The 24,436-nt window shown below is 39.0% G+C and overlaps 1 protein-coding gene across 26 annotated transcripts in view; it reads right to left on the bottom strand.

The window, feature by feature from the left end:
• DTNB (dystrobrevin beta) overlaps positions 1-24,436 on the bottom strand; it is a 306,511-nt gene that overhangs the window by 155,776 nt on the left and 126,299 nt on the right. For all 26 annotated transcript variants that reach the window (XR_010117241.1, XR_010117242.1, XR_010117243.1 and 23 more), the window contains one exon: positions 5,623-5,747. Coding sequence is in view for 21 of the 26 variants with exons in the window: in XM_055253828.2 (XP_055109803.2) it covers positions 5,623-5,747 (125 nt within the window). In the remaining 5 variants the exon portion in view is untranslated. The remainder of the gene's footprint in view (positions 1-5,622; positions 5,748-24,436) is intronic.

The raw sequence follows: 24,436 nt of genomic DNA, 5'->3' as shown, positions 1-24,436 counted from the left end.
AATGGCGCGATCTCAGCTCACTGCAACCTCTACCTCTCAAGTTCAAGTGAGTCTTCTGCTTCAGCCTCCTGAGTAGCCGGGATTACAGACACTGGCCACCACCCCTGGCTAATTTTTGTATTTTCAGTAGAGACAGGATTTCACCATGTTGGCCAGGCTGGTCTTGAACTCCTGACCTCAGAGGATCTGCCCGCCTTGGCCTCCCAAAGTGCTGGGATTACAGGTGTAAGCCACCATGTCCAGCCATAAATAAATATCTTAAAGGGACATACAGACAATACTTTTTAAGAACATATGCTAACAAAAAGATACACAACAAGCACATTAGAATGGTTATCTATAGCGGAAAAGGTGACTCAAGTGGGACATTTCCATAAAGGGGAATTTAAAAAAATATAATAGCACAAATAAAATGGTGGAAAAAGTCCACATATCATAGTAATGATGTTAATAACAAATGTCTTAACCAATTTTAAAAAACTGAAAAATACAGACCATTTTCCAGACTAAAAGTTATAAATTAATAACAAAAAGGCAACTAGAAAACCTCTATATGTTTGGAAATTAAGAAAGTATACTTCTCAAAGAAGAATCCTAACATAACTTAGGAAATATTTAGAAGTAAACAACAAAAAATATTACATAGTAAAACTTGGGTAATACCCAGATAGGGTTCAGATAAATTTATAGCCTTAAATGCTTCTACTAGGGAGGAAAAAAAAAAAACAAAAATAAACCTGAAATGAGTAAGCTAACCATGCCTTTAAAGAAATTAGAAAAGGAGTCTGGGCACGGTGGCTCACGCCTGTAATCCCAGCACTTTGGGAGGCTGAGGCGGGCAGACCACCTGAGGTCAGGAGTTCGAGACCAGCCTGGTTAATTAGCATGATGAAAACCTGTCTCTCCCAAAAATACAAAAATTAGCTGGGCATGGTGGCGCATGCCTGTAATCCCAGCACTTTGGGAGGTCAAGGCAGGCAGACCACGAGATCAAGAGATCGAAACCATCTTGGCCAACATGGTGAAACCCCATCTCTACTAAAAAACTCAGGCGTGGTGGCAGGTACCTGTAATACCAGCTACTCGGAAGGCTGAGGCAGGAGAATCGCTTGAACCTGGGAGGCGGAGGTTGCAGTGAGCCGAGATCACACCACTGTGCTCCAGCCTGGGCAACAATCCATCTCAAAAAAAAAAAAAAAAAGTTAGAAAAGGAGTAACAAAATAGACCCAAAGAAACTTAACAAAAGAAAAAATAAAGGGCATAAATAAATAAAATTTAAAAAGTACAATATGTACAATAAGAGATTATCAAAACTAAAAGTTGGTCCTTTGAAAAGCCCAACAGATTGGAACAAACCTAAGTCAAGATTTGTCAGCTTAAAAAAAAAAAAAGAGAAAGGACCAGGCGCAATGGCTCATGCTTGTAATCCCAGCACTTTGGAAGGCCAAGAGGGGGTGGATCACGAGGTCAAGAGATCAAGACCATCCTGGCCAACATGGTGAAACCCCATCTCTACCAAAATTACAAAAATTAGCTGGGCGTGGTGGCGCACGCCTGTAGTCCCAGCTACTCAGGAGGCTGAGGCAGGAGAATCACTTGAACCCGGGAGGGGGAGGTTGCAGTGAGCTGAGATTGCCACTGCACTCCAGCCTGGTGACAGAGTGAGACTCTGTCTCAAAAAAAAAAAAAAAAAAAAAAAAAGAGAAAGAAAAAATGCCATAAATACATGAGAGTGGAAATAAAAAAGGCTCATTAGCACACATACTGTGGACTTATAAAGACAATAAAATACTATGAACGTTGTGTCAATAACCTTTAAAATTGAGAGAAAATTAATAAATTCCTACCAATACAAAATGCTCCAAGGTAACTTCAAAAATAAACAATAAAAATAGTCTAATTGTTTTTTAAAAATGGAATTACCAGTTAAAAATCTTCCCACAAAGAAATCTTCAGGCTTAGATGGCTCCACTAGTGAGTTTCATAAAAAATTTACAAAGAAAATAACTCCAGTCTAGAACAAGCTCTTCCAAAAATATAAAAAGAGAGAATGCTCCTCCATTTTGTAAGAATCGCACACTGAGTGATAAAAACAACAAAATAAAAATAACCCCCAAATCAAGGGAAGTTACAGGCCAGTTTCACTCAAAAACATAGCCAAAATCTAAACAAAATATTAGCAAACAAAACCTAGCAGTGTATTCAAACAATGGCCAACTCAGATTTATTCTGGGAAGGTAAAGATGATGTTAAAAAACAATTAATGTTAATTCACTACAATAACAGAATAAAGAAAAAGTCTTTGATCATCAATAGAGAAAATCATATAATCATCTCAACACAGAAAAAGTCTTTGATAAAATTCAGCACCCATTCATGACAAAAAAAAGCATTTTTATTTCTAGCAAACTAGAAATAAAAGGGAACCTCTTAAACCTGATAAATAGTTTCTACAAAACCTATATCAAATAACATACTAAATGAATGCTGAAAGCATTCTCTGTGGGATTAGTAATAACACAAAAATGCCTTCTAAACCACTTCTATTCAGTATTGCACCGGAGGGGCTAGCCAGCATAGTAAGACACCCCCCGCCCTGCAAAAAGTATGATTAATTTTCAAAAGTATAAGGTACGAAAGGGAAGACACAAAGCAGTCAGTATTTGCTGATTACATAATTATTTATAGAAAATTCAAAAGAGTCTAAGGTACCAGAATTAACGAACAATTTAAGCAAGATGACTACATAGATAGTGGACTAAAATACAAAAACTATTTGCATTTCCATACACTAGTAACAAACTGTTAAGAAATATAATTCAGAAAATATTCCATTTGCATAACAGCATACGCTTACCAAAACACATCGAACTGTACACTTAAAGTAGGTGTATTTTATTGCATGTAAAGTATATCTTAAATAGCTGTAGGAAAAAGGACACTACTGATACTTTTTGTAACAGCAATTACAAATGTCAAGTGACATGAGAGTTAACCTAATATATAAAGACTTTTCTGGGGAATAATTATAAAACTTTACTTAAAGGTATAAAAAGATATTTAAATAAATGCAAAGACACATTCATGGAATGAACGCTTTAATACCAGAAGGATGTCAATTCTCCCCAATTTGATCTTTAGATTCAGTGAATCTCTGATCAAAAATCTCAACAAAATGTTATGAGGAACTCAATAAGGTGAGTCTAAACTTTATATGAAAGAGCAAAGAGCTAACAATAGACAAGACACTCCAGAAAAAGTAGATTACTTATTCCTTATGGTAATTAAGACAGTGAGATACTGGCATAGGGATGGACAATTCGACCAAAGGAGCAGAATAAAGAAACCAGAAGCCAGCCTGTGCATATTTGGAAACTTCATTTTTGACAATGGTGGCATTGTAGTCAGTGGGGAAATGATGAATTATCTAATGAATGACCCTGAGACAAGTTATTATTCAAATGCAGAAAGCGAGGGGCTGGGGAAGAGAACTGGATATTCTACATCACATCACACACAAAAGTCCATTCCAAATGAATAAAAACATATGTGAAAGGGCCATCTTTAAAACCAAAAGAAAAAAGTAAGGAGAAAACCACTATAATGTTGAGAGGCAGGCAAGGAAACACACGAACCAAAAAGGAAAAAGGTTAACAGATTTAACAAAAAAAATTGCATTATAGGCAACAGATAAACTGTGCTATGGAACACTGTGTAGGGGTGGGGGACATCTTTTTTCCCAACAAGAAGAAAGCAATGAGAAACCACAGGAAAAACAACAACTGTACAAGAAAATCAATCCAGTTAAAAATTCAGTAGGAATGATTTTCAGTAATCAATGGTAGGTAAGAAAGAAGAGCTCAGTGCACTCCAATGAGAGAGTAACTGCACAAAAGGATCCACAGAATCACAGCACACTATGTGACTGTGTAATGAAGGATATTCACTGTAAATGCCATTATTTGGTTTTATTAGATTTAACCCTTGATCAATCTCAGAAGACTTAGTTATGGTTATCGAAGAAACAGAAATATTATCAGCTTTGACAACATAAAAATAAGGGCATAGATGGCAGACGTTAGGAAGCAAAGGAAAAGTAGACAGAAGGTGCTAATTTTCTGTTTACAAAGTGGAAGTCAAAAAGAAGTTATAAGAAATAGCATTTTAAAAATATTATTTAAAATTAAAAAGGTAACCAACTTAAAAATGGTTATATAATTATGAAAAACAGGGATGCATTGGTACGTAGAGTTAGAAATGAGGTTGATTCCTTACACCACAAAAGTAACTCAATAATGTCTAAAACTGGCTGGGCGCAGTGGCTCATGCCTGGAATCCCAGCACTTTGGGAGGCTGAGGCAGGTGGATCACTTGAACCCAGAGTTCAAGACCAGCCCAGGCAACATGGCGAAACACCGTCTCTACTAAAAATTAAAAAAAAATTAGCTGAGCATGGTGGCCTGCACCTATAGTCCCAGCTACTTGTGAGGCTGAAGTGGGAGGATCACTTGAACCTGGGAGGCGGAGGCTGCAGTGAGCCGAGATCACACCACTGCACTCCAGACTGGGTAACAAAGTGAGACCTTGTCTCAAAAAATAATAATGATAATAATGTCTAAAACTGATAAGTCAAGAAATGGTACTCCAAACATATTATTTAGAAATACAGAGATAACAATTAGTAGATTTAAAACCCAAAGGACAGTGAAGTGTGGGAGGGTATGTTGCATTCATTATAAGCTCTTCCGGATGACTGAATTTTTAATTCACATGCATGGATTATTTTAATAAATATAAACAGGTATCTAAATAATTGAAAGAAAAAAGGAAAAAAGATCAAGATTCTCTAGAGCTCATTTAGTCAAACTACCTTCCATCAGGGAGGTGAAAGAAAATGAATGCCCACTCCAACAGAAAAACTTCTAAACACCTGATAAAGATTCGTGATCCAAAACTCTACCAAATTTATTCATCAGGGAAGCATAGTATCATCATTTAATTCAGAGAGAAGAAAGCAGTTTACAGGCTGAATCTTACCCTTCACCGTTTCTCTTCCTCCCTACTTTACTTTCTCTATTTCTCAACTTTATTGTTCTCCTCTAGCTTTGCTTTACTTAGCTTGAATATTCAACTAAATACATATAAATAAATACATACAAAATACCAGTTTTATTTGTAGAATATAGTCTTATGTTTCTTAATTTTCCCTCAATACAAAAAACAGCAAATCAAGTTGATTTTCATTTCCATGTTGTCTACATTAAGTCCCTATGGGCATTACTGCTGTAGAGAAAAAGATCTCTACCAGTGATTTAAGGAATGAACCCAAAACCACAAAAGGCAGCCCAGCTAAAACCAGAACAATAATTGCTCTTCAATGGGCTCATGTTTCTGGAGGCTGCCATATTACTCAGGCTTCAGCAATCAGGAGCTAGGTTTCCATGTGGACACTTATGGTGATTTACAGAGAAGAAAGCCTGAAGTCTTAAGTTCCCCCAAAAGAAAGTAAAAACCCAAAAAGTTGAATGTTCATGTTAAGCGATGTCTGGTTTTGATCCACAGGAATTTCACAAGGCCCCCATTTCAGTGTGATCCACATGCACACCCAGGGGTGTACTTACACTATATGTGCAAGGTCAAGTGGTTTCTCTGGTTGCTCAGGAAAAACAGGATGCGGGGGTTCTCTCGTGGGTACACATCCCAAAGATTTACTAATTGCATGGCTCAGCTTCTTTGCAGGAGATTTCTGTGTAAAAGCAGAAAATAGTAAGGAATTAACCCTTCAAAAGAATGCAACGAACTTCAAAAAAAAAAAAACTTTGTGACAAGAGTGTAAAAACATCTTTTCAAATACAAATCAAGTTCATTACAGTCAATATCATTGGGCCTTTCAGAAAGGAACCTCCAGTTGTTCCAAGGTCATCTGTGGTCCTTCATTTCTGCAGTTTCTCCTTCATGTTTACCATAAAGTCACACTATCAAGTAATGTCAACTTTGCTTCTGGACATCTCTATGTACTCTTGGCAAGAACTCCCTCCTTTGATGCTTCTGGATCCTTTTTGCTAAGATGTTAACATTAATTTCCTAATCAGAGTCGGAACTTTTTGATGGAGGCCGGGCACGGTGGCTCACACCTGTAATCCCAGCACTTTGGAAGGCTGAGGTAGGTGGATCACCTGAGGTCGGGAGTACGAGACTAGCCCGACCAACATGTTGAAACCACGTCTCTACTAAAAATACAAAATTAACCAGGCATGGTGGTGTATGCCTGTAATCCCAGCTACATGGGAGCTGAGGCAGTAGAATTGCTTGAACCTGAGAGGTGGAGGTTGCAGTCAGCCAAGATCACGCCATTGCACTTCAGCCTGGGCAACAAGAGCAAAACTCTGTCTCAAAAAAAAAAAAAAAAAAAAAGAACTTTCTGATGGGCTACAATACTAAAAGGCTAAGAGCACATAGCTTATGCATGTTAGCAAATTAGCTAAGTAAGTCACACCCCCCAGATGTTAGGATATTCCCAAATAAACATGAGGCAGAACATTTGATATTAGGGGTCTGGTTATGCAGTCAGATACAGAGTACATTCACAATACACAGGCAGCACCAGACCCAGGACTCTATATTACAAAAATAAGTTGGCATACCAATGCATTCTTCTGGAAGGTAGAATAATATCCACCAAAGACTACCAAGTCTAAGATTTGATCATAAATATGCACAAAAGTAAACAACATGCCACAATTAGGTTACATAGAATATTCACTTCTCAAACTCATATTTAAAGGAGGCTCCTTTTATACAGATTATACCGTCCACCCAATTTCCCTAAAATAACACTGTTAACTGAGATTTTCTTGGCAGGACATTAACTGTAAAAAAGTTTAAATATTTCATTCTGCTGCCTCTGCAGTTTATTATCATATGTGTCACTTTAATTGGAAAATAAAACATGGCTGCAGCTGTCTGCCTCATCAATGCCACGTCCCCAATAGACTTCTATATGCTGCTTGTTGTAGTACTTTAACACAAAATAAACAAAAATCTGTTTGCCTGTAAGACCATATAGGCACAGTTAATGAATACTTTATAATAAAGACTGAATAATACGATTTCTTCAGAAACTTTGTATATTGGCTCCAAATCACCTTCTACTATTCCCTTCAACACATTAAATTCTGGGAAAACTTGGTCAGGCACAGTGGCTCACTCCTATAATCCCAGCACTTTGGGAGGCAGAGGCAGGTGCATCGCTTGAGCCCAGGAGTTTGAGATCAGCCTAAGCAATGTGGCAAAACCCGGTCTCTACAAAAAGTATCAAAAAACTTAGCTGGTGCGGTGGCATGTGCCTGTAATCCCAGTGACTCAGGAAGCTGAGGTGGGAGGATCGCTTCAGCCCGGGCCGACGAGGCTGCAGTGAGCTGAGATTGTGCCAACTGCACCCCACCCTGGGTGACAGAGTGAGACCCCGTCTCAAAAAAAAAGAAAAGAAAAGAAAAAAATTCTGGGAAAAGTCTAGATGTAACCTAATTTCCTGAAAGTATATAAAGCGAAACATAGCAGAAATTCTCAACTTCTCCCCTAACTTCTTTCCATTTTCCTTTTGCCCAACAAGTCGTGATGTGACGCTGATTCTTCCCCCACTAAAACAGTTTCTGCACTGCCCCCAGAGATCATGTCACTCTTCTGCTTAACATCCTTCAAAGGCTGATAGTCACTTACAGAATGAGATCTAAATAAATGCCTTCATTTTCCATACAAAAGCTTTCACACCTGACTCCTGCCTCTCTCTCTTTCCACTTCCCACTCACGTAAGTGATGAGCTGCTCACAGTTGACTCAAAATACACCGTGCTCTTTTAGGTCTCTGTATCTTGGCATGTGCCTTTCCCAGGTCTCCCTTTCCCAATCTATCTTTCTGTACATTTTTTGCTCATCTCTCAAGTCTGCTGGTCAGCATCCTTTCCTCTGTGAAGACTTTCCTCACTGCTCCATACGACAGCAAGTGCCTTTCCAAGCTACCCATTTACCTGTACCTGTTTCCACTGTTGCACTTACCATGCTATACTGCTGCTGCACTGCAATTTTTATTTTTATTTTTATTTATTTATTTGAGACGGAGTCTCGATCTGTCATCAGGCTGGAGTGCAGTGGCGCGATCTTGGCTCACTGCAACCACCACCTCCCGGGTTCAAGCAATTCTCCTGCCCCAGCCTCCCGAGTCGCTGGGACTACAGGCGTGTGCAACCATGCCTAGCTAATTTTTGTATTTTTAGTAGATATGGGGTTTCACCATGTTGGCCAGGATGGTCTCAATCTCCTGACCTCGTGAACCACCCACCTCAGCCTTCCAAAGTGCTGGGATTACAGGCGTGAGCCACTGTGCCCAGCCCCATACTGCAATTTTTAATTTGTTTGTCCATCTCTGTTATACTGCTGCTTCTGAGGGGTAGGATCTACATCTTATTCATCTTTGTATTTGAACAAATTATTTACCTAGATGAATTTTCCAGATTGCTTTTACCTACCTAGTAAAACCATATAAATCTTTTTTTTTTTTTTTTGAGGATTACAAGTAGATGCAATCAGGGGACATCAAAAACACCTTACTTTTACCTTTATAATGAAAACAGTACATCTGTCATCCATGTATTAATTTCATGATTTTTTGCTATATCTGCCATTAATTCATGCAATGTATGTGAAATGTATTATCACACAGACTACTTTAGCTCCATCCTAAAAATAATAGCCATGAAATAGAAAGGTAAAATCAATACATCAGGATGAATTCCAAATAATTAAAACACATCAAGGGAAGCTTGGTATGTATGAGAAGGAAAAAAGACTGAAATAAAGACATGTAATTAGAGTATTAACTAAGGCCTAGGAGAAATCAAAAAAGAGATTACCCTAAAAATTTTAAAACTATGTATCCAATTAGGTTGTCTAAACACATAAATAAGGGATTTCCTTAAAAGATCGCAGAGTGATTATGACTTGGACCTGAAGTGAATTTTGATAATGAGTTAGTTTAGGAGGCTACTATAGCAAAGTCTCTAAGCAAGAGTTTGAAAAATGCTGTGTCATGACAGGGGCATTAGCTCTTCTGTCCAGTCAGCCCCTAGGACGAGGCCCCAGACTTGAGAGTCGACAACTAAAAATTTAAGGAAGCAAAGAGGAGCGAGGACAGAAGAACACTACACGTGCAGGACCCAGAGTCTCCTCCACTTCATTTAAGCTCCTATATCAGAGATGCTCTTTGAGGTCTCTGTACTTTCTCCCAACTTGCACTCTAAAACTGATTTAATGGAGAGGTCTTAACGTAGAAAGTGAAATCTTCTCTAAATACTGTTAGGCAATGATTTTAAATAGGATATTATGTTTTCAATACTGTAATCCCCTTTACCTAATTTCAAAACATTTCCTATCCTCTCTTAAAAACACTACAGGTTATATTTTTAAAATATACCAGGCTGGGCATGGTGGCTCACGCCTATAATGCCAGCAATTTGGGAGGTCAAGGTGGGAGGATCACTTGAGGCCAGGAGTTCGTGATCAGCCTGGGCAACACAGCAAGACTCCATCTCAAAAAAAAAAAAAAATATATATATATATATATCCAAACACTAGCCAGGTGTGATGGCACATGCCTGTAGTCCTAGCCACTCAGGAGGCTGAGGTGAGAGGTTCGCTTGAGTCCACCAGTTTGAGGTTGCAGTGAACTACAATAGTACCACTGTATTCCAGCCTAGGTGACAGAGTGAGACCTTGTCTCTAAATCTACATATATATACACACACCAAACAGTATAAAATGTGTTTGTACAGTTTTGTTTTGTTTTTTTAAGACACAGTTTCACTCTTGTTGCCCAATCTGGAGTGCAATCGCTTGATCTCGGCTCACTGCATCCTCTGCCTCCTGGGTTCAAGTGATTCTTCTGCCTCGGCCTCCCTAGTAGCTGGGACTACAGGCATATGCTACCACACCCGGCTAATTTTTGTATTTTTAGTAGAGACGGGGTTTCACCATGTTGGTCAGGCTGGTCTCAAACTCCTGACCTCAGGTGAACCATCCACCTCAGCCTCCCAAAGTGCTGGGATTACAGGCATGAGCCACCACACCCGACTGTACAGTATAGTTTTAAAAGTTATAAAACAGGCTGGGTGCGGTGGCTCACGCCTGTAATGCCAGCACTTTGGGAGGCCGAGGCGGGCGGATCACGAGGTCAGGAGATCGAGACCATCCTGGCTAACACGGTGAAACCCCATCTCTACTAAAAATACAAAAAAATTAGCCGGGCGAGGTGGCGGGCGCCTGTAGTGCCAGCTACGCGGGAGGCTGAGGCAGGAGAATGGCGTGAACCCCGGGGGGCGGAGCCTGCAGTGAGCCGAGATCGCGCCACTGCACTCCAGCCTGGGTGAAAGAGCAAGACTCCTTCTCAAAAAAAAAAAAAAAAAAAAAAGGTATAAAACAAATACCTACCTACCCACTATTCTGCCTGTGAAATAGAACATTAGTCACTCTGACGACTCCTTATGGACCCTCATCCTAATACTATACCCCACTCCCACTCTGCCTCCTCCTCTCCTGATAATCACTACCCTGGATTTTGTATTAATCATTTCTTTGACTTTATTATCTTAGCAATTATGTATAATACATTGTTTAGATAGGTATAAAATCTGTATAGTTCTCTATATAGTCTTCTGCGAGTTGCTTCTTTCACTCAGTTATGTTACAATTTATCCATTCTGATGGATGTAATTGCAATTCATTTTTTTCACTGCTTGATGGTATTTCGTTGGCTAATTACACTGTAATTTATATATCCATTCCACCGCTGACAAACATTTGGGATGTTTCCATGTTTTCCATTCATTCGCAATGCTGGTGTAACTTTCCTGTCCATGTCTCTTAGTGGCCATGTATAAGAATTTTGTAGGCCGGGCGCGGTGGCTCACGCTTGTAATCCCAGCACTTTGGGAGGCCGAGGCGGGCGGATCACGAGGTCAGGAGATCGAGACCACGGTGATAACCCCGTCTCTACTAAAAATACAAAAAAATTAGCCGGGCGTGGTGGCGGGCGCCTGTAGTCCCAGCTACTTGGAGAGGCTGAGGCAGGAGAATGGCGTGAACCCGGGAGGCGGAGCTTGCAGTGAGCCGAGATTGCGCCACTGCACTCCAGCCTGGGCGACAGAGCGAGACTCCGTCTCAAAAAAAAAAAAAAAAAAAAAAAAGAATTTTGTAAGAGTGGAATTACTGGCTCATAGTGTTACGCACATTCAATTTTACTAAGCACTGCCAATTTGTTTTTACAAAGTGGTAACATTAATTTCCACTCTCATCAGCTGTGTGAGAGTTCCTTAAACTTCACATTCTGGCCAACTTTGTTATTGCCAGACATTTTAACATTTGCCAAGCTAGTGGGTGATGAATGGTACTGTGGTTTTAATTTGCAATTCCCTGGTTATTAAAAAAATTGAGCCTCTTTTCCTATGTTTATGGGCCATTTGTGTTTCTTCTTCTGTGAAATGCCTGTTCCTGTCTTTGTCATAGGGTTGCACTGGATTGCCTTTTTTTTTTTTTTAACTCATTTGTAAGAGTTCTTTGTACTTTTTGTATTTTAACCCTAGGAAAGTTGTATCTTACAAACAACTCCTATTATGAGGCTTGTTTCTCACTGTACTATGTTTTTGATGAACACCTTTAAATATCAGCGGTCCCAATTTAGTAATTTTTTCCTTTATGTTCTGTTCTTTTTGTACCTTAATACTTCCCTTCCTGAGGCCAGAAGGTATACTCCCACATTACCGTCTAAAACATTTTATAGTCTTCAGTTTTCATATTTAAGTCTCAATCTACTTAGAAATAATGTCTTGATCGGCATCAGGAAATAATCCAATTTTGTCCTACATTTACTACTTACATTTATCATTTAACAGTCCATTATTTAATAAATGGACTATTATTACGTATATTCTTGCTGGATATATATTCTATTTTTGTCCCTATACCACCACCAGTGATTTTATGACTACAGCTTCCTCCTGTCTTTTCAGGAAATGCAAGTGCCCTAGACGTACATTCTTCTTTAGGGGTGTGTTCATTATCTTCGGCCCTTTGCACTTTACACTTAAGTTTTAGAATCAGTTTGTCATTTACCACCCAAAAAATCCTGTTGGGATTTCCATGGGAACTGATCAAATCTATAGATAATTCTAGAGAGAAGTGACATCTTTGCATACTGACCATTCCTTTCCATAACTGCGTTCATTTCCCCATGTATTTAAATCTTCTTTAATGTCTTTCAATAAAGTTTCAAATTCTTCTCCATAAAGGATTTATATGTCTGTTCTTATTCCTAGTTATTTTATAAACAGGTTTTGTATATAGCAGCCCTGTTCTTTTTTATAAGTTGTGATAAAACATACATAGCATAAAATTTACCATCGCATTTTATTATTATTATTATTATTATTATTATTATTTTACAGACAGGGTCTTGCTGTTGCCCAGGCTGGAGTGCAACACTCAATCATTAAAAAATGTACAGTTCAGGCCGGGAGTGGTGGCTCACACCTGTAATCCCAGCACTTTAGGAGGCTGAGGTGGGTGGATCACCTGAGGTCAGGAGTCCAAGACTAGCCTGGTCAACATGGTGAAACTCTGTCTCTACTAAAAATACAAAAAATTAGCTGGGCGTGGTGGTGGGCACACCTGTAATCCCAGCTACTTGGGAGGCTGAGGCAGGAGATCACTTGAACCCGGGAGATGGGGGTTGCAGTGAGCTGATATCACACCACCACACTCCAGCCTGGGTGATGGCAAGACTCCATCTCAAAAAAATAAATAAATACATAAATAAAAATAAATAAATAAGTACAGTTCAGTAGGGTGAAGTATATTCACGTATATTCATGTTGTTGCTCAACCAATCTCAGGAACATTTCATCTCATAGAGCCGAAAGCATTTGAAAAATGCCCTTTGCCCCCTCCCTCCAGCCCCTGAAAACTGCCAATGGACATGTAGGATGCTTCCGTCCCTTGGTTATCATGAATAGCGTTGCTATGAACATGAGTGTACAAACATCTCTTTGAGACCCTGCTTTCAATTCTTTTGGTTATATACCCGTAAGTGGAATTGCTGGATTATATGGTAGTTTTGCTTTTAACTTTTTGAGGAACCACCATACTACTTTCCACAAAAGTTGCACCATTTTGAATTCCACCAATAGTTCACAATGGTTACGATTTCTTAGGGTCGCCAATAAAATGCTGAAAAAAAGTGGAGATAACAAGCCTTCTCGTTTTGTTTTCAATCTTAAACCTTTTCAACATTTTTCCAGTAAATGTAAGAGATGCTATCAGATTTTACAAATACTTTACATTAGGTTAAGGGAGTTTCTCCTACCCATGGATTACTAAGGTTTTTGTTGTTGTTCCGTGTGTGTTTAAATTGTCAACAGATGTTGGGTTTTTTGGTTTTTGTTTTGAGACTGAGTCTCACTCTGTCACCCAGGCTGGAGTGCAGTGGTGCGATCTTGGCTCACTGCAACCTCCACCTCCTGGGTTCAACCAATTCTTCTGCCTCAGCCTCACCGCGCCAAGCTTAGATGTTGGGTTTAGTAAATATTTTATATGTGTCTTTTGAGATAATTGTAAGGATTTAATCCATCAATCTATGAATGTGGTAAATTATAAGAATATACCCTTAATTGCTGAATAAAATTGGTGTGGTCATGATATATTATTTTTCCTAAACACTGCTGAATCGAGTTTTCTACTATCTTCTTCATGTTTTCATTTATATTTGTAAGAAGAGAATGGCTTGTAATTTTCCTTTTCTTGCTGACTTTTAAGACTTTGGTACCAAGGTTATTCTAGCCTCAAAAATGAAACTGGGAATGCTCATTACTTCTTACAGAATCTGGGAAATTGTGCATAATACTGCAATTATTCTTTTATTTGAATGTTTGCTGAAATTCACATAAAGTCACTCAGGCCTGGTTGTTTCCTTTGTGTAAATATACTGAGAAAATTCAATTTCTTTAATAATTATGTTATTATTTGAGTGTTCTATTCCATCTTGAATCAGTTTTGGTACGCAACGCTGTTTCAGAAATTTGTTAATTTCAACTTAGCTTTTAATAACCAAATGTACAGTTCTTTTCTTATCTTTTTGCCCTTGATCTCCCAGAGAATATAGTCTATACGATATTATACTAATTCTTTTTTGAGGCTTCCTTTATGTGGTCAGTTTTTGTGTATTTGAAAAAAAAATGTGCAATCATTCATTGCTGGATATGTTAAAATACATGTTTGAAAATGTATTTCTCAATCTCACTGTGTTCCTATTAGCTTTTAATTTATATATCTGTAGAACTTTTAATTTTGTCTTTTTATCTTTGATAAAACATCTCTGGTAAGGACTTTATAAATATGATAAAAATATACAAAGTTTAAAGTTTACCATTCTAACCACTCTGGTAAAGATTTTTGCCTTAAAATCCTTTTTCTAAGACTAATATACTTTCAACAAATTTGTTTTGATTAGTACTTGGCCTGGTATGTCTTTTTTATTCTTAACTTACAAGTTCTCTGTGTCCTTATTTTTTGGCTGTCTCTTGTAAACAGCATAGAGAAAGTTTTTTTTGTTTTTTTTTTGTTTTCTGAGACACAGTCTTGCTCTGTCGCCCAGGCTGGAGTGCAGTGGCACGATCTCGGCTCACTGCAACCTCCGCCTCCCGGGTTCAAGTGATTCTCTGCCTCAGCCTCCCGAGTAACTGGGATTAGAGGTGCACGCCACCACGCCCAGCTAATTTTTGTATTTTTAATAGAGACAGGTTTCACCATGTTGACCAGGCTGGTCACGAACTCCTGACCTCAAGTGATCTGCCCATCTTGGCCACCTAAAGTGCTGGGATTATAGGCATGAGCCACTGTGCCTGGCTGAGACAGATTCTTAAAAATATTTGACAACTGTTGCTTTTTATCTAGAAAATTTAATGAATTTATTGATTAGTAATATATTTTTATTCATTTTTATGGCTTATTATGTCATTACTTGTTTCGTCTTTTTCCTATTTGTCCTTTTCAGGTTTTATTTTTCTTATTTTCCTCTTTTGGAAATTTGCTCTTTGAGTTTACTCTTCTAGCAGCTACTTTTGTTGTTGTTGTTAAATTAAAGTAACATTTATTGAGAACTTAGTGTCAGGGACTTAATGGGTGCTTTTAACTCTCAAAATAGTTTTATGAATTAGATGTTAACATATAGGCACAGAAACTAAAACTCAGTGTAAAAATTAGGGCTCATATAACTAGGTCTGTCACTCTTTTCGTGGTACAAACAGCCCCTCAACAGGTAAAATTACTCTGAGAAAGAACAGCTGGCGACTGGGAGGGACAGCCAGGGCAGTGAGGCATTCTCCTCCACCCTCGGGGCTCGGGGTTGGGTCATGAAGGTGAGTCAGGGGTGGGTGCATGGTGTCCAACTGAGGGACAGATTCCAAAGTGGGCAGCAGGAGGCGACTCACTGCAATGGTTTCATGTGTGTTCCTGTGCCAAGGCTGAGACTTGTTTTCCTCAGATAACCATGAACCAGGTACTGAGATACTCTGAAAAACTTTTTCTTGAGCTCAGATTACTGTGTTTTCAATCAGCCTCAAGCTAATTCCTTGCACAGCACAATCTTCAGCTCAGGGTATACGCTGACAGGCCCTGACATTGGGAGCATAACAGCCTAATGGAAAAAGCTCAGGATTGGTGCCTTTGAGGCCATTCCTGTCATTTTCACTTCCAATTACTCCCTCTTTCTGAGTACATCATCGTAAGCTCCAAGCCACACCATTTGAGGGGATCCAAGCAGAAAAATAACCCCCAGTGGCAGACTCTTGGTCCAAAGCCTGCTAAAGCCTCAGACAAGTCAAGAACTTTCTCTATTTTAACATGAACACTTACCACAATCTTAATCAACATCTGTAACCTCACCTAGTAACTTAAGTCCTTTAAACCTAATCATGCCTCAACCAGTTTCATGCCATAGTTTAGTACTTCAGCTGCACATTATAAGCTGACCAAAATTAGTAATTATTATTTATACCTGGTGCTTAAAGTGATCCACATTTATCAATTCCACTTTGCACTATTTCTTCCTTCTTGCCTCAAATTATTTTTTGCTCAAAGTATATCCTTTATTAATTCTTTCAGAAATGTTTTGTTGGTGACAAACTCCTTGAGACTTTTTTGAAAAATATCTTTATTTTTTCTTTGCTCTTGAATAGATTAGCTGGGTACAGAAATCTGGATTGATCTTTTTGTTCTACCCTTTATATCCTTTACTTGCCTTTCACACTTTCCATCTCCTTTTATCTATGTTCAGCACTCTGTATTCTGATTAATTTCATCAGATCTAATTCCCATACCCTAATCTTCACTCAAACAGTCCCTAACTTTCTATTTAAACCCTCCATTGAGCTTAACTTTAATATTTTTTATTTCTGAAAGTTCAATTTGGCCTTTCTTCGTTCAACTTGCTCCTTTTAACAATGTCACTATTCCCAGTTTCATTTCTTTAACTTTTTGAATGTGCCATTTCTAAAGTTCTTGGCATGCTAAACCTACCTGTTGTGTTTGTTTGCTGATTCTCCCTCACAGTAGATTGTTTTGTGATTGGGTTTGCAGTTTTTGATAATAAGTTCACCTTTAGCAGGGGTTGTTTTCTGCACAGGAGTCCCATTTGAACTGAGCTGTGGAAGTGTATGGCTACAGAGGGATCTTTTTTTTTTTTTTTGGTCTGCTTCTGGTAGGTACTTCAGAGCAGTGCTATTATCCAACAGAACTTTAGGGGATGATGAAGACATGCTATACCTGCATCGTCCGATATTGAAGCCACTAGCCCCACGTGGTTACTGAACACTAGAAATGCTGCTACTGTGCCTGAGGAACTTTTTTATTATTTATTTATTTATTTATTTATTTATTTATTTATTTTTAAGACAGAGTCTTACTCTGTCACCCAGGCTGGAGTGCAGCGGTACGATCTTGGCTCACTGCAGACTCCACCTCCCGGGTTCAAGCAATTCTCCTGCCTCAGCTTCCTGAGTAGCTGGGACTACAGGCATGTGCCACCATGACTGGCTAATTTCTGTATTTTTAGTGGAGATGGGGTTTCACCATGCTGGCCAGGCTGGTCTCAAACTACTGACCCCAAGTGATGGGCCTGCCTTGGCCCCCCAAAGTGCTGGGATTACAGGTGTGAGCCACCATGCCTGGCTTAGAAACTTAATTTTTAACTTGTGAACCCTGAAAGGGCCAATCCTTCCAGATGAATCCTGAGTGGCAAATGGCCTAAATTCAAATACAGCCAAGCAGCCATTTGCTTGCTAGAGGTCACACACACACTCTGCCTTCCCAGCAAACCCTATGTTTATTTAACATTGAGACTTTCATAACTGTCTGTTCCTACCTCAGGCAATAGACTGTGACTTGCATCAACCAATCAGAATTCAGCAAACATCAACCAGTCGGAACTAGGCAAGTCTGCAACCGTCCTTTGCATAAGTGGACCAGGGTGGGAACCTCGACAGGAACTTTCTCTACAATAGACAACCCCTCTCTTGGTTCTCTCAGAAGGTGCCTTCATTTTGTGCCAAAGGCTGCGTCTCCCTAGTGTGCAAACTGTTCACTAGAATAAAATCTCTTTCCTCTAAACTTTTCAGAAAACTTTCATTCACAAATTTAATTTTAACTAATTTAAACTTGTACTTAACACTTTGGCTTGACAAAGATTATTACTTCAGTTTTTCAAGGTAGATTTTGTAGGTTTTCTTTTTTCCCAGAGCCTGGCTGCTGGATATTTTTTGTACCTTCTCTGGGCCACTGGAGTTTTTCTAGGCCCTCTTTCTTAAGGAGGCAGCTCCTCTAAAGTCCTGGCCTTTATAGAAATATTAGTTCTACTTACCTTGTGTGAACCCAAGACAGATTTCCTACTTCATGGGGGCACTAAACCCTAACCTCTGGGGCTAAATCCAGTATCCAATCTGATAGACCCCTGGAACACCACAGTTTTAGGTTTAATTCTGATAACCAGGGCTTTCTCTGACTTTTAGTCAAGCTAAATTCTGCATTTCAATTGTTGTTGTTATATTTAATCCAGCGTGCATGTCTCTGTCACTGGAGAAAGATTACAATTAGCTTAGTTTGCCATGTTGCTGGAGTCAGCAATTAGGTTGGTGCAACAAGCTAGGATAGATCTTATATTCTTTTTTTTCTTTTTGGAGACAGAATCCTGCTCTGTTGCCTATGCTGGAGTGCAGGTGGTGCAATCAGGGCTCACCATAGCCTTGACCTCTTGGCCTCAAGTAATCCTCCCACCTCAGCCTTCTGAGTAGCTAAGAAGAAAGGCACACACCACTGTGCCAAGTTAATTCTTTTGTTGTTGTTGTAGAGACAGGGTCTTGCTACATTGCCCAGGCTGGTCTTAAACTTCTGGCCTCAAGTGATCCTCCCGCCTTGACCTGCAAGAGTGCTGGGATTATAGCAATGAGCCACCACACCTGGCCAGACTTTCTATTCATTATTTTAAACGCAAGTTGAATTATTCTTGCATTTTCAGGATAAGGGCTACTTGATAATGCTCAAATTAATTTACTAATTTTTTAATGTAGAAATTTTACACCTATATTCTTTTTTTTTTTAATCTACCACTAAGAGTCATGCACCTGTATTCTTTCTTTCTTTCTTTTTTTTTTTTTGAGATGGAGTTTCACTCTTGTTGCCCAGGCTGGAGTGCAATGGCACAATCTCAGCTCACTGCAACCTCCACCTCCCAGATTCAAGGCATTCTCCTGCCTCAGCCTCCAGAGTACCTGGGATTACAGGCACCCACCACCACGTCCAGCTCATTTTTGTGTTTTAGTGGAGACGAGGTTTCACCACGTTGGGTCAAGCTGGTCTTGAATTTCTGACATCAGCTGATCCACCCGCCTTGGCCTCCCAAAGATGCACCTGTATTCTTATGGGAAGACAGCTTATAGTTTTCCTTTTTGGTGCTGTCCTTGCCTGTTTGGGGATGAAGGTTATGCTGGCCTAGTAAAATTGGTTGGATACATTCCGATTTTGTACTCTGGAATGGTATATATAAAATGAAAATTATCTGTTTCTTGAAGTTTTGAGAGAACTCACCTGTTAAATAGTCAAGGCTTGATGCTTTCTTTGGAATGTAGATCTTTGATTCTCATTCTAATATTTTTAACTTGCTTATTGACTATTAAAGATTTTCTACTTCTTTTACCAAATTTATTAATACCTATTTTCTTAGAAAATTGTATATTGCATTTAGGTCTTCCAATTTATCAGCATAAAGTTGTTCATAGTATTTTCTTATAATTACAAAAAGCAAAACTGTCTGTACCCTATATCACTGTTTTCATTTCTGAAATTATGTTTGTACTTTAAAGAAATTAGTCAATAAATTAGACCTATTTTACTAATTTTTTCAAATAACCATCTTTTTGTTATCTCAAGTTTCTTATTTCAATAATTTTTAGGTTCATTTTTATTACTCTCTTCTACTTCAGATTTATCAGCACTTCTTTCAGTTTCAGAGTACTGAGATCTAGGTTCTTTTATTTTCAATCTTTTCTTTCCTAGAAAGTACATGTAAGGTTATAATTTTTCATCAAGTATCATTTGAGATGTAAGGCATAGGTTTAGGTACATTGTGCTTTTCTAGTCATTTAATTTTGTCAATTTTGATTATGAATTCTTGTCATTCCATAATGTTAGTTTATATTCTTTTTAAATTCAAGATGTGTGTTAAGGTTTTTTTTTTTCCTTTCTGTTGTTAATTTCCAATTTTACTGCATTGTGGTCAGGGAGGCTTCTTCCTAAGAACAGTAGGAGGTGAGGGACGGAGGCACATGGACATCTGGGGAATGGGCTCTCCAAGCAAAAGGAAGAGCAAGTGCGAGGCCCTAAAATGCAAGTTTGCCTGGTGTGTTGAAGGAATGGCAAGATGTGAGCACAGTCAGTCTGGAGTGGAGTAAGGGGGAGTAGGGCAGAAGATGAGCTGAGAGGTAAGGGGGTCAGGTGGGCTAGTGTCTTCTATGCCACTGTAAGGACTGTGGCTTTTACCCTGAATAAGGTGACAAGCTCTTGGAGTGCATCCAGCAGATAAGGATCTGATGCTTTTAGCAGAACCATTCTGGCTGCTATATTTAGAACAGACTGAAGGGAAAAGGGCAGAACCGGGGACATCACTCAGAAAGCCTCTGTAATAATTACTTATGTATATGTTTACATACACATAAATACATACATACACCCACAAACATGCAATGTTACTAAGAGCAGGATAAACAGGCTTGTGCTGATACCAATTCTTGACAAATTTCACTTTCTAGCATTTGAACTCTCCCTCGGTCCATCCCAATGTTGCCTGCTTTGAGTTGTTTTGTCTCATGTTAATATTTTGTAAAATTATAATATTTGTAATAATATTTATTGATAACTGTATCCTCTAACATAGCACATAAGTGGTTTCTGTCATTTTCTTAAATCTGAGTTTTTATCTTTTAAGTAGATGAGTTTAGTTTTTTCCATTTATTTTGATTACTGATATATATATATCAGTAATATATATTTGATTATGGATATACATATATCAATATATACATTTAAATTTAATCATAGGACTTATTTTGTATCTTCTATTTTCCATTACTTTCTTTTCTCCTACTTCCTGTCTTCTCTTGGATTGGTCAAGGTTGTTTTTGCTACACTGTTATCTTATAATAGTTTAAAGTTTATATTTTATATCTAACTTGTCTAGTAGTCACTCTTAAATTTTTAATGCATACTTAAAATCATATTTTCTTACAAGTTGGAGTTACATTTTATATACTCCTCTTGAATTCTTTGGCATGTTTTTATTTCCCTTTTTGCTCCACCTACCCATAAAATTCCTTGTTGCTAACTTTGTTGACCTAAATTGCAACTTATTAAAAATCATCTTATATTTTACAACCAATATTTGCTTAGATGAACCATTGTTTTCCTGATTTATTTGCTTCCTTCTTTTTTCTTGGATCCCATTATTACCTTCTGGGTTCATTTTTTTCCTTACTGCAGTGGAGTAATCATGGCTCACTGCAGCCTTGACCTCCTGAGCTCAAGCAATCCTCCGACCTCAGCCTGCCAAGTAGCTAGGACTACGGGCATGCACAACCACACCCAGCTAATTTTTGTATTTTTCGTAGAGATGGGGTTTCACCACATTGCCCAGGCTGGTCTCGAACTCCTGAGCTCAAGTGATCCTCCCGCCTCACCCTCCCAAAGTGCTGGGATTACAGGTGTGAGCTACTGTGCCCAGCCAGTATATCTTTAAATAGTTTTTCCAGCAAAGTCCTTAAAGTCTGAGAATGCTACTGTGGTACACTTGCTGCTGAAAGCTAGTATGGATGGGATAGAATTTTAGTTCAGAGTTACTTCTCTCAGCAGCTTAAAGACACTATGCTATTGTTGGCTGGGCGCGGTGGCTCATGTCTCTAATCGCAGCACTTTGGGAGGCCAAGGCAGGCGGATCACGAGGTTAGGAGATCGAGACCATCCTGGTTAACACGGTGAAACCCCGTCTCTACTAAAAATACAAAAAATTAGCTGGGCGTGGTGGCAGGCGCCTGTAGTCCCAGCTACTCGGGAGGCTGAGGCAAGAGAATGGCGTGAACCTGGGAGGCGGAGCTTGCAGTGAGCCGAGATCGCGCCACTGCACTCCAGCCTGGGTGAAAGAGCGAGACTCTGTCTCAAAAACAAAAACAAAAACAAAACAAACAAAAAAACACTGTGCTATTGTTTTCTTAAAACCAGTGATGACATCTAGCACTTGAATTTCGATTCTTTTGAAGACCATCAGTCTTTTCTCTCCAGTGTTTCCTAAGAATTTCTCTTCATCATTATCACAATGATGCCTATTCTATTTAATATTTGAGGGCTTATACCTTTTCAGTACTGGAAATTCTAGAATATTTTCAGATGTTCTGAAATAATTTTCAGACATTCTAGAATATTTTCAGACCTCAATTTTTCTTTTTTATTTTTTTGAGATGGAGTCTTGCTCTGTCACTCAGGCTGGAGGGCAATGGCGTGATCTCGGCTCACTGTAACCTCTGCCTCCTCTGTTCAAGCAATTCCCCTGCCTCGGCCTCCTGAGTAGCTGGAACCACAGGCACGTGCCACCACACCCGGCTAATCTTTGTATTTTTAGTAGAGATGGGGTTTCACCATTTTGGCCACGCTGGTCTCAAACTCCTGACTGCAAGTGATCTGTCCACCTCGGCCTCCCAAAGTGCTGGGATTACAGGCGTGAGGCACCGCGCTCAGCCGAGACCTCAATTTTTCATTGTCTCTGGTCAATTTTCTTCACTGACAGCTCCTATTAGATAAATAATGGAACTTCCACACTGTCCTAAATGCCTCAACTTTTCCTTCATACTCTATTTCTTATCTCTTGATGTGTTTTGGAAGAACTTCTTCTCACCGTGATCTTTCAGTTAACTCATTTGTTCTTTAGCTACATCCAATTTGCTATGTAGCCCATCCAATGAGTTTACTTTAACAACTATATTTTTCATTTTCACTACTGCCTGTTTATTGTTTTATGATTTCTGCTTGTTTTAATGAGCATGAAAGTCTATCCTTGGTCTTCTAAGGAAATTATATTTACCTATATTTAAAGTTTCCTTCTGATTGCTCTGCTTCCTAGGGTATAACTCTGCTGTTGATGTTTCATATGTTCATATTTTATATTGTTGTGCTAGGCTTCCCCTGGATTTTCATGGTTGTTGGCCATGCAAACATCCTCCAGGACTGTCCACTTGCAATATGAGTCAACAGTGGCCTCCTGGCAGGGGATCTTTGGCTGAATCTGTTCTGAAGGAGTTGGCTGAGCAGCTTCAGGGTCCCAGCAGTACTGAGAACTTCCTCCAGGCAGTGTTAGTGGCTCCCTTCTGTAACTTCTCACCTTCACTTAAAGATGTCTTACAGCTTTGGGTATGGAACATTTCTTATTTTTAATCTGGAAAGGGAATTTATTAAGCTAACTTAATGTCTTACCATTTCTATGGATTTGGTGTAGAAACAGGACAAGGTAAGGATGTGCTTAGTCAACCATCTTGAAACTGGATCTATTGCTTCTTTAAGTATCGTCTCTCTGCATTTTCTTTAGCCTCTATCTGGAACTCTTATTAGATGGAAATCCTCAATCCATCCTCTACACTTTGTTTTCTTTTACTTTATAATAATAGTAATGTACTAAGGAATACGTCTCTGTTCTAGCTTCCAGCTCACAAATTTGTTCTTCAGCTATAAACCCTGTTAATCAGCTCATCTATTTAATTTCTTATTTTAACAATCAAACATTTAATTTCCAGGATCACTACTTAATTATTTTTGGTAGAAAACATAACTGCTTATATCTCTCTGAGGAATTAACTATAGTTGCTGCAAAATCTAGTTCTGCTTATTCTATTAATTCTAAGATAAATTATTCTGTTACCTCCTCAGTTATCTTCTCCAGTTGTGTTCCTCTCATTTGGGGTGATTTTTAACTAAGTGCTCAGCTTTGTAGTCAAGACTTCCTGTTCAGACATCTACTCTGTTTGTGCTGCCTGCCTGGAGGGCAGGAATGGGAGTTGTTTTCAGTGAGAGTGAAAGAGGGATGGAAGGTGCCACCTCATGGAAAAGCTTTATAGCTAGTCTTCTTAGCAAGGTAGCTTCCTGTTTTCCTAGAATCCATCCAGCACCTGGAACCCTGCCTTATCTCTGCAATCCAAGCTCCTATATACTCTACACCTGCCTGAGACACCTCCATCACCATGCTACACTTCCAGCATTGCCCTGTCACTTGCCCTGGGCCCCTCACAGCTCCCCGTAGCAACTACTTCCAAGCGAGAACACTGACGACACTATCCCCATCATTAGCAGCAATGCTCGCCTGCCCTGGTTCTGGACTCAGGTTTCCTTTTGCAAACAGATCTCATCTACTTTTCACAGAGATTCTTCGTAGACTGAGGCCTACTAAAGGTTTCCTTTCCTTCCGCCTGCCCCCGCCCATTGTACTTACAGATTACTTTAAAAATTCTAATCTATCTAAGCCTCAGAAGTAAGGTGCCCTCCATCCACCACCTTGAAATTCCCATTTCTTTTTATACAATTAAAGTTCATAAAAATTTATTTTGAAAATTATATAATTTCTCTTTTTGATATTTTTTTAAGATATGGGATCTCACTATGCTGCCCAGGCTGGTCTCAAACTTCTAGGCTCTAGCAATCCTCCTGCCTTAGCCTCCTGAGTAGCTGGGACTATAGGCATGTGACACATCACTCAGTTAATATGTTATTTTATAAAAGGCTTCAAAATAACTGCAATAAAAAGTGAAAA

Source organism: Symphalangus syndactylus, chromosome 18, assembly GCF_028878055.3.
Source record: "Symphalangus syndactylus isolate Jambi chromosome 18, NHGRI_mSymSyn1-v2.1_pri, whole genome shotgun sequence".
Taxonomy (NCBI): Eukaryota; Metazoa; Chordata; class Mammalia; order Primates; family Hylobatidae; genus Symphalangus; species Symphalangus syndactylus.
The sequence above is the reverse complement of the archived record's forward strand: the minus strand, read 5'-3'. Positions and strand labels throughout refer to the sequence as shown.